Raw genomic sequence first — 10669 nt, forward strand, 5'->3', positions numbered from 1 at the left:
GAGCGGGAGGAGGAGGATTGGGGGAGAGCAGGGGTCGTGCTCCGGGGGAAGCGGCGTCGCTCCGGCTCCGCTCCTCGGGAGCCTTTTACACAACAGCCCGCTGTCGGAGCGCTGCGCTGCGGTGTCCAAACACGCCCGGATCGCCCATCCAGCCGAAGCATCGTGCAGCGCCCCGTGGGTTTGGGTTTGCACCGTTTCTAGTGGGAGGGGAACTTTTATTTGCTGTGGTTCGTGGGGACAATAAGTGATGGGGACCGCCTTGTGAGGGGAAGGCGCCCGTGTGCTCCACACGTGCCCTCGGGTGGTGCGAGGGGGACCCTCCCAGTCCTGCGTGGGTACTGACGGTGGTGCGCCCAACGCAGAGGGATTCAGAGGTATTTAATAATCATTTTAAGAAAGACTAATCTGGCACAGATTTTAAATGTCCCAGTCGTGCCTTATTTGCACATTGTCTTGTCTTTCTACTTTTTAATGTCTGTATATTGTTCGTTGGGAGCGTTGGGTTTTTTGGTTCATGAAGCAGAAAAACATTTCTGGATACAGAAAGAAATCCAGTGCTCCATTAGCATTTTTTCCCCCTCTTATGAGAACAATACAGGCTCACTCTAAGCTTGCCCAAACATGGGCTGCCTTTTATTATATATTGGTACAGTGCCTAGTGCAATGGGGTCCTCTGGGTTGACATGGTAAGTGCAAGTAGGAGCTCGCTGTCGCGTCACTGTCACGCTGTATTTGTAACAAATACCACCTACCGAGAAGCTGGGTCTCACAAAGGGAGAAAGGTGGAATGCTTTGAACAAACCCAGTTCTTCTGTCTGTTTGAAGTAGCAGCTGCTCCTCTCTTGTTGACTGCAGACACTTGCAAGGCTCTTCAAAGTTATGTTGTTCAAAGTCTCCGGTGCTTTTTTTCTTTAGAAAAATTAACTGTGATTGAATTGAAAGCCTGTGTGACATCTGTCAATGTGAAAACAACTGTCAACATTAAAGATGACATGGCAACTTACCTTACACTTGTTTTAAAAAGGCTGCTGTGGATCTTTGGTCCTAGACACCTGTGTGTACCTTTAGCCTGGGGAGGTATTACACACAAAACCGATCTGTCTGCTTTGTGCATTTGCAGAATTATGTCTTCATTGGTGGATTTTCTAAGGCATTTTTTGTATTGTCACTTTTTATATGGTATTGTATTTGAGACTGCAAACTAGAGATCATCCACCTTTAGTTTATTGCTGTTCTAATCCAAAGGTGCAAGAGCGGAAAGCTTCAAATAACTAAGTTTGGTGGAGGAGGGGCTGGATTTATTGGTAAGCACTGCAATTTGACTCTTTTATTTTTCTTTCCCAAATGATGAGACTCTTTTTTTGAAGGACCTGCAAAAGGGAATAGGAGTGGGATTTAACTTTTTTTTCCAATAGGCTTTTCAGTTGCTGTTTTTTTATTTCAGTGTTGGTTGAAGTACTTGTGAAAATTGCTCACCTGGAGGAAACATGAGGTCACAGTACATCGCGGCGCCCACAGTCGCTCTCCTCCTGTTCCTGCTGTGGATCCAGTCATCAACAGGCTGCAATAAGGCTCTCTGTGCTAGCGATGTCAGTAAATGCCTGATACAGGTACGAGCTGTGTTCCCTTTATTTGTTTTTAAGCATTTCTGACCTGTGCCTTGAAAAAGATCCAGTGATACAAGCAAACGGTATTTGATGTTAAATAGTGGGGTTTTTTTTAAAGAAGTTAATTATGGTCTCCTGCACATGGAAATGCAGATTAACAACTGCTTTATATGTTTATGTGGGCTTTTATTTTTTTTTCTTTTAATGGAAGCCTTTTCAAATCAAGGCTTATGCTTGCTGGGTTATTGTTAGAAGCCACTACCAGCCACGCTGTTAGTTTTCAGTCTCTTTCTTCTTTATTAGTGAAATTACGAACAAGCGGCAATTTAAAACAGACATTTATTAGAAAGCTTCATGTAGGCCACAGTTGTTCTTTATAGGTATCTCCAATATAAGCAGTTCAAATGTGCTTACAATGCTCCCACAGCTGTCTGAAACTTTCCCCTTTACTTGCAATCTGTGCTCACTCTCAACTCTCCTGGCCCATGCAGAGGGTCAGTAGTTGATGCCTGATGCTCCCTGTAGTACAAGCTTTGTATGGCTGGTGAAAACATGCCTAAAAGCTCACATGAGAGAACTTGAGTAGGGGTGTAACTTGTGCTGGAGTCCTGAGGTGTATTGCGAAAAGATTTTTGATCAGGAGAGTCCTATGGCTGCTGATGGTAATGAGAAAGCTCTGAAAGCATGCGGATTTACCTGAAAAAAACAAAACAAAACCAAAACCACACCAAAATACCACACACACACACAAACAAAACAAGCCACAAACCCCCAAACAAAACAATAAACAAACAAACAAAACCCAAACAAACAAAAAGCCCCACATTGCTACAACCAACCCCCAAACCCCACAAACCAAATACTTCTGAGTTGAGCTGGTACATGATGGATGTTAAACTCAAATCCAGATGCTGCTTTTGACTCATTGTGTGTCTGTCTGCAGTGAAGGAAACAGACTCAGACCAGGTTGCTCTTCTCATAGCAGGAGTTAAGAGGTGTGCAGTAGAACAAAAGGGCCTTTTCTAGTAAAATTGCAAGCACTTCTGGTAACTACCAAGTGTTTATTTATTGACCCCATATTGAAAAAAGGAACCTGCATGTGGTCAGTTGCAGATTTATTAAAATAAATTGTTTCTTACTACCTCTTTGTCGATTGGAAATGCAGAAGCAAAAAGCACAATTGTCATATGCCAGTAATGTGCTGGCGTGCTTACTCACAGCCTGAAAAGTGATGCAGAAGTGGCATGAAGCATTTCCACGTTTACTTCATTTCATTGACTTCCATATAAAATTTGTCTGGTATACAAATAAAAATCCTTTCCAGATTCACAAATCCACCCTGTGGAATGAAGACTGACTGTAAGCTGAACTCTTCTCTCTGGCTTCTGCACTGCTGTTGCTTAGAAACAAAAATTGCTGCTTCTCCTAGCCCTACCATGATCTATAGAGCTTTTAAATACAGAAGCAAGAAAGTTGGTTTTGACTTTTACCTTTTCAAAGAAAACAGCGGTTTTGCTGGTGTGTTGGGCATTGTGCACTGTGACAAACTGATGCGCTTCCAAGTTCCTTCTGTTGCGCTTTTTCAAATCACACCTAGGCTTGAAACCTTTAAAAAGTAGGATGGATGTATGAGGTGTTTGAATAGCAAGTGCAGTTGTATAAATTTGTTAATTTGGGGGAAAGCTGTTGATCCGGATGAAGGGGAAAACAGGAGAGATGTATTGTCTTTTTTCCTGCTGATGGAGTCCACCATCCCTGAAAGCGCAGACGTCTCTTTCCCAGGTCATCACTTTTATTGAGTCGGACTTGAGGCACCCAGCATTTAAACTTTGTTTTTATGAGCTAGTCTGAATAGAGTACAGCCCAGGAGAAGTGGAGTTACTGCTACTGAAGTCCCTCCTTTCCACCCTCTGCCTGCTCCCTTCCTGCGAACAGGCCTGACATACCAGTCAGTATTCATTCTTCGTAGAAGAACAGATCAGGTCAGACTAGTCTGATTGTGGATATGAATACTGCTAAGGCTTTCACTTAAAGCAATTGTCATCTTTCTTCTTGGCTTTTTTTTTTTTTTAATTAATCTTCAGCACTGTTGTGTCAGAAGTGCTGCACTGCTGTATGAAGTGCTGCTTATTTCTTTGGTAGGCATACAAGTAGAATATATCCATGTATTTTTTCTTTTGCCTCTCTAAACTATTCTGAAAAAATCTGAACTTAAAATGCTGTGTTTTGTGATTTTGCTTGACTGTCTCATGATCCTTTTTCCTCACCTGTTTTTAAAACTGTTCTGGTTCAGCAAAATCCATGGCTTGAAACCAAGATAATGTCACTTGGAGACAACTGAGGGGGCAAACAGAATGTGAATGTTTGTCATCTGCGTGCAGAAAGTGAGGCTGCCTATATAGAGACATAATGAGACAAAAGAACCCTCTCAAAAAGCATACAGTTAACATAAATATTTTTGCCAGCATGGCTAGGACTCAGTACAGTCATTACTGCAACTCCTTAGGAGCTATTCTGCGTAAGGGTGGTCCCTACATAAATATTTATTTTGTTAGATCCACAACAGAGAGAGCGTAAGATCAACAACTCGCATGCATTCGACTTTCCTTTTACATCTTGAGGCTCTGGCTGCATGGATGCCCTTGTACTCCTTATTTTTCTGTAAGCAAAACCCCGTAAGAGAATAGTTTGAGACATCTCTCTGCATAACCTTAGCCTCCGCAAAAACCCCTTTGAGGCTTCCTATAGTTGTTGAAGGCATTGTGGATAAGACTTAGGAGTGTAGGCAGAGTGGAACCACAAAATCAGTTCCCTTGAAGCCTTTGGAGGCCGCTCCTTCCCACATCTCTGGGTTTGGGGCACTGAAATCAAGAACCGACTCTGACCTTGCTTTGCAGGTAGGCCCCCGAGCCCTGGTTGCACACACCGTGCATATTGCAGCGTTTATTCGAGCACATCTGTTGTTGGCTTGGATGCACGGGTTGTTTTGATGTTTCCATGTGTGGAGGAGATGAGAAGGCCGGTTACGCTCGCTGGGCGGAGCAGAGGCATATATTGTGTCCCAGCAACATGGAGGAAATCCTTGAAGGCAGAAACCTCTGGGATGGGACGTTCCCACCATTGTTCATAGCAGATGGGTTTGAGGCGAGTCCCAGGCTGTCTCTGACGGTGCAGAGCTACCTGCAGGATCAGGCTTGGCTGGTGTGTCCATGCTGTGCTGGGGGCTGAGCTTTGCTGTGTCATCTCCAACAGCTCTGGAAACTGCTGCTGTGCATAGGAACCAAAGAGTGCTGTGGTTCAGGCTTGGATTTCAGGTCCCCCTGAAGAGGACTTGTTTTCTGGAGAATACAGAGTTTTATCTCCCGAACGCTACATCCCTGCAGTCAACTTGGCTGGTGCGCTATCGTTCTGATTAAAATCTCTCTTCATCTTTGTCTTCACCTCCTTGTTAATCTGGTGTACAAACTTGTCAGCTTGAAAGGATTTCCAAGACTTTTTAGCCCGGTGGTATGAAATAAATACCACTCCTTGATTTCAGGGCCCTAGACATCTAAAAATTAATTTCAGTGTGTATGTAGTACGTAACGCAGTTGGATTAACAACACAGTTCTGGCTGGTTTGCTTCCAGGAGATTTTCTGTTATTAAACTGTTCAAGGAAAAAACATTAGCTCTTTTTCTTTTGCTCCCGCTTCCAGTTTGTGAAGATGTTGCCAGTGCCTTCAGGTCCTGTTTCTCACTGCACTGAGAAAATAGTCTATGTCGTTTCAAAAAAGCTTTGAAAGAATGCAGATATTAAATAGCTTGTAAAAATCTTTATTTGCACACTGTAGCAGAACTATCTTTATTTTATGAACCTGCCTGCTTCCTATTAATGCTGTATTTTTAGACTGAGAGGCTTATTTTTTGCCTAGCAAAATACATTCTCCAATGCACCTTCAGTACTTCAGCTTGGGAAGTTGCCAAGTTCACTTATGAGTAATATTTTCTTCCACTGACGCCTCACCACCCCCAGCTATCAACAAGGAACGCTTCTCATTCTGCCTTGCTTCACCCACGTCTCATGTAAGCATTCTTTTAGAAAGATATATCCTGTACAAATATCCAGTGTGGATGAGTCAGGCAGAAGGACTCAAGAGTGGTTAAGGAAACCACGTATGTGCAAACACATACATGGAAAAACATACAGTTATTGCCCTGAAGAGACAGTCAAACTCTGAGAAGGAGGGAGCTGGAGAACTCTGCAGAGGGCTAATTAAGTTGCTCTTCCTTCCCTCCTCCCTTTCCAAGTCAGGGGAAAAAAAATAGAAGTAAAAATAGAAAATAAAATTATAAAATACACCACTCATAAGCCCTCCTTATAAAAATAAGGTTGTTAAAATACTGGTAGGTATAATGGTGCTATCCCAAGTTAGTGCTTATGCATATCAAACCTAAGCAGAACTTTTAAATTTTGTTGCAAATGTATAATTTACGGTTACATTTCAGTCAGTGAGAATACTCTTAGACTTACACAATACAATCTATAAAACTGAAACAACTTAAATTTGGTGAATTTTCTGGCTCTGATTTGTACATTACATTTAATAGTTTACAGAGAATCACTTCCTCCCACATACTGGCTTGTTGGTGTTGCAATGTCTTTAATAACTGTCAAGTTGTTTGCCCAGTTTTACTGTTGAAGAACAAATATGTAGGATATTTTTAATGCTAATATGTGTTAATACTGTGGCCAAGATAACAGTACTTTACTCATGGTTGGTTTTCAAGTTGTTTTATTCAGGCTTTTAATTCTCAAGGCTGACACAATCTGTTTATCAAACGGTAAGATAAATATTTTAGAAATGCGTCATTCATTCACATAAGTCATCTTTCTAAGTTCGTGGTGTCTCCTCTTGTGGAAAAAAATTGTATATTTTATTAACGAGCCTGTTTTTCATTTTTGACTTGGAAACAGCATAGTAATAGGTGACATTAATAAACTTTGAGGATTAAGAAGTTAAAAAATCTTGGTAGTTTTCCACTCTGTAAATAAAGATTCAGGACTTATTAAGACTGCATGTTGCAGGAACACATGGGGAGCAGGAGTTCACGCTCACTCACTCAGCAGGGCAAACAGTTCACATTGAGCTGTGCAGGCAACAGCATTTCTCAGCATTACACAGAACATGCAGCAGTTTGCAAACTTGTTTCCTTTGCTGGCTTCAAGAAGATTTGTGACCTGACATGCAGTGGATGGAAAAACAACAAATCGATGATTTGATACTGCGTTAATGCATCGTAGCACGTCTGCAGCAGGTTTAGGAGTTTGTTCAGTTTTAGTTGAGAACTGGGAGCCTTGCAGCTTCATTTGCTGTTGTCTTAAGCCATGTCCCAGCTGGACCTCTCTGTGGCCTCCCCCTCTAAAAAGCCTTCCTTGCTCTTTTGTGCACTCCTTGGTGTTCTGTGGCCCATGGGAGCTGGGGCAAGAGCAGGTTCATCCCTGTGCAGCCCAGCAGCCTGTGGGCATTTGTAGTTGTCAGTGTTGCAGAATAGAGAGAGAAGGAGAGTCGTACGTGGTCAGGTGCATCTCAGCACCTTGCCTAGCAAACGCACTCCTGATGTTTGGTGTAAAAATGCCTCCTTTCTTCGCTACCTGACGCTTCTTAATAGCAGGCAAAGAGTTACTTAAAAAGTGGAGTTTTGCCCTCTCAGCTTCTTCCTAAGGCGCTACAAAAAGTCGCTGCAGGTGCTGTTTGTGTCTGCCTGGAAGGAGTGCTGTCCCTGACCTGGCTGTGGTTACCTGTGATGGAGCCTTGGTTAGTAACTCCAGGTTAGGAGAATTTGGTGCTAAACCATCTTCCTTCCTGCCCTTCCCTCCTGTCTGCGCGCATCTCCCAACCACGCCGCGGTGTGTCCCTCCCCTGCCCTTGGAGAACGGGATCAAAGAGCAAGGACGGACATCATCTTCTCCCTGCTCCAGTGCGTAGCAGAGATTTGCCAGCGGCTCTTCCAGTAAAGCTGGGAGTGGAAAGGATCCCGTGGTCAGTGTTTCCAGTAACGGGATTTTGTTTTCTCACCAGTTGTGCGTAACGTGATAGTTAGGCAGACGTCACCAAAGCCAAATTCTTAGACAGGACAACCAAATATGACTTCTTTGACTGTCCATGTTTTGCACTACAGTGTAATTCAAGCCCAGATATTATCATCATGTAGCCACAGTCTTTTGCTGAACTGGAATTACTAGTATGGATTTGAGCTAGAGGAAAGAAGACCACCTTGGTTTTAGATTTCCTTCATCTGTGTAGGCTTTTTCCATGCTTTGAGGTTCACAAGTACAGTGTCTTCAGCAGGACCGGTAAACCTTCTGGTAACATGAAGGGAAAGGTTTGTCTTCTTGCTTCCATGCCTTTTCTATTTTTCTAGCTTAATAACAGTTAAAGAAAAATGTGTGTGCATACCATTTCACCTTCTAGAGGTGTTGGAAGTATCCCAGGGTGTCGAGTCAGGGAGGAAGGATGGAGAGGGTTGTTTTCATAATAGCAAAAATGAGTCAGCTGGACCTGGGGAAAAAAAAATAATCTGGTCACTAATATTGCAGATGTAGAGCAATGTGTAGCAAGTGTCCAGAGATGCACAAAATCCTGTGGTCAGATGACTTAACCAAATAAGTTTCTTTTAGAATCCACGAATAGGTGTGATGGTAGATGTCATGTCTCTTCTTGAGTTTGCACATGCTGCTTATGGTAGCTTCCTTTTTAAAGTAAATTATAAGGTATGTGCACTATTTATATATAAAGAGATATCATTTGAATTTCCTGTTGTGATGGGGAAAACATTCAAAGAACCTGTATATTCAGGCATACATAGAAGTGCACACACCCTTCTCATGAATAGGATTTTTTTCTCTTTTAAATGCTGAGTTCAGATTTGCCTTCAGAATTTCACCTTTAAAAAACAAAACAAAACAAAAATCAACTTGCAAAAAATCCTTTTGTAAACTAAGATCGGTTCTTTGGCTGGAACTGTTTTACCGTTTACTCACTGTATTAGTGTACTAAGCTTTTTTAATGCCGTAATTTGAGTTGCGGCTTGAAGAAGAATTGCTTTGCCATGTGAGCGTTTTACATCTGGGGTTGCTGTAGTGTAATGAGTTTCTGTTGTTTCCAGGAGCTGTGTCAGTGCCGCCCTGGGGAAGGAAACTGTTCCTGCTGTAAGGAGTGCATGCTCTGCCTGGGCACACTTTGGGATGAGTGCTGTGACTGTGTTGGTAAGTTTGCATTTCTCTGAATTTGTCTTTTTTCTTTTTTTTAATTGCTTCCTCTTGCCACACGCTGAGCTCACAGTCTTATAATAGAAGTAAAACATCAGGAGAGAATCTGTGCTTTAAACATCTTGCAGCTCATTCTGTGTGTACTGAACAAATTACTGTGGGGAACCAAACATCTGAAGGCTCTATCTGCTCTGTGGAGTGGAGGGTGACGGTAGTCCAGATTTTGCTTGGTTTATGTCATCGTAACCAATTCTTAATTTTGTCTCTAAAACATAAAATCCTTTTTGAATTGTCATCTTGAGGAAACTATGCAGCACCTGCTTCATGGGGTTAGATGCTGTATGGAGGTTTCCAACTGTAAAATGGATTGACAGATACCACACAGTGACAACTTTAGGTTTGATTTCCATTTTGAATCCTGGGGACTAGTAGTAAATGTGCATGGCCCAACATTTTCATGATTCTTGTATTTGCAAAAAGAGCTGTTTGTTGAAGAAAGAGGCATACAAATTCTCATTGTAGGGTTAGATTACACTCTTAACAAGAACAGCATTACTACTGATGGGTAGTGTTCAGAGTTCCCAGATCTCTGCAAGTGAATGCTGACCTCGCTTAAGGGGGATATATTCTAGTTTTGTCTCATGTTTTAAAGGTATTGAAAGCTTAATCCTCCTGTGGTTGCTGTAAGTCTCCATCTGCTGCCATCCAGAATCCACCTGGCTTCCGTGAAAGGGATGCGTCCTGATTGTTGTGTCTCAGTCTCTGGCTGGCTGGGTCTTTAGTGAATTCGTGAAGATGATTAGCTTCAAAATGCTCCTCTTCAGCGCAGTCCATTGCTTCTCCTGTTCCATCATGATGTGAATACATTTTCTGGCATCCTGGTTTTGCTTGGTTCTGTCTGGCTTCCCTTTGCATTACTGCCTTCCAGTAAGCAGTGGAGTAGCATCGTCCTGCACACGTGTGAGTCTTCCCAATGGCATAAAGTATTTTCAGCCCCTGCACCTGTGGAGGATATACATTTAGAAAGAGACCCTAGAGTTTGTTTTTCCTGTTTGATCTGAAATGTTTTAATGGGCTCCTTGAAAAGTGAAATAGATCTAGATCTAGATCTGTATCTATCTCCTTTTTTCCTCCTCCCCTTTACAGTTCCAATGTCTTCTTGATTGTTGTAATGTAATACTAAAGTGTGCTGTTGTCATGTTCAGTCAGAGGTGGGGAATCAGATAATAGGTTATTACCCTAGTTCAGAACCATTATCTGATGTAGGAAGCCAGGCTTAGCGTGCCAGTCTCCTCCAGGGAGTCAAAAAACCCACCTTATGGGATTGTGAAGAGGAAGAGTCAAGCCCACACACACGTTTTTCTCTAAATCTGCAGATTGCTCACTGTTCTGCTGCTGTTTCTCATGGTGCTGTTCGGAGAGAGATTAATGACATTTTAGGTTCAGTGTCCCACTACTGAGTGAACTAAAACTCCAGACAGTTCTCTTGGTGCCTCAGACCTTGCCGGTTTTGTGATACGGCCCTATTCAGAAGGAATTCTTCTTTTCTGTGTAGGGTTGTCCTTGCTGTAGCCTTATTCAGATGAGGAGAGAGGAGCGTGTGCCGTGCCCGGCTTCCTGGAGATGGTTCTTTGCTGATACTTGAGCTGATATTTAAGTCTCTTTATAAGCTGATCAAGTCTGATGTAAAAGCCAATAGATTTTCGTGTCTTTTGGGTCATTTCTGCTCTGAGGTCAGGAATTACCTCCTGCTCTTCAGCATTAATTTTACTTACGGTCAGTTGATGCCCTGTGTTTTGTGGGGATATTCTC

At 42.5% G+C, this 10669-nt stretch overlaps 1 protein-coding gene across 1 annotated transcript in view; it reads left to right on the forward strand.

Moving 5' to 3' along the window:
* Window positions 1–1085: 1085 nt before the first annotated feature.
* Window positions 1086–10669, forward strand: part of TWSG1 (twisted gastrulation BMP signaling modulator 1) — a gene marked incomplete at its 3' end in the record, with an annotated part of 20517 nt that continues 10933 nt past the window's right edge. Inside the window, exons 1-2 of the mRNA XM_080339754.1 lie at window positions 1086–1610; window positions 8755–8854. Of these exons, the coding sequence (XP_080195880.1) occupies window positions 1488–1610; window positions 8755–8854 (223 nt within the window). The 5' untranslated portion in view covers window positions 1086–1487. The remainder of the gene's footprint in view (window positions 1611–8754; window positions 8855–10669) is intronic.

Source organism: Nesoenas mayeri (assembly GCF_963082525.1).
Source record: "Nesoenas mayeri genome assembly, chromosome: 2".
Classification (NCBI taxonomy): Eukaryota; Metazoa; Chordata; class Aves; order Columbiformes; family Columbidae; genus Nesoenas; species Nesoenas mayeri.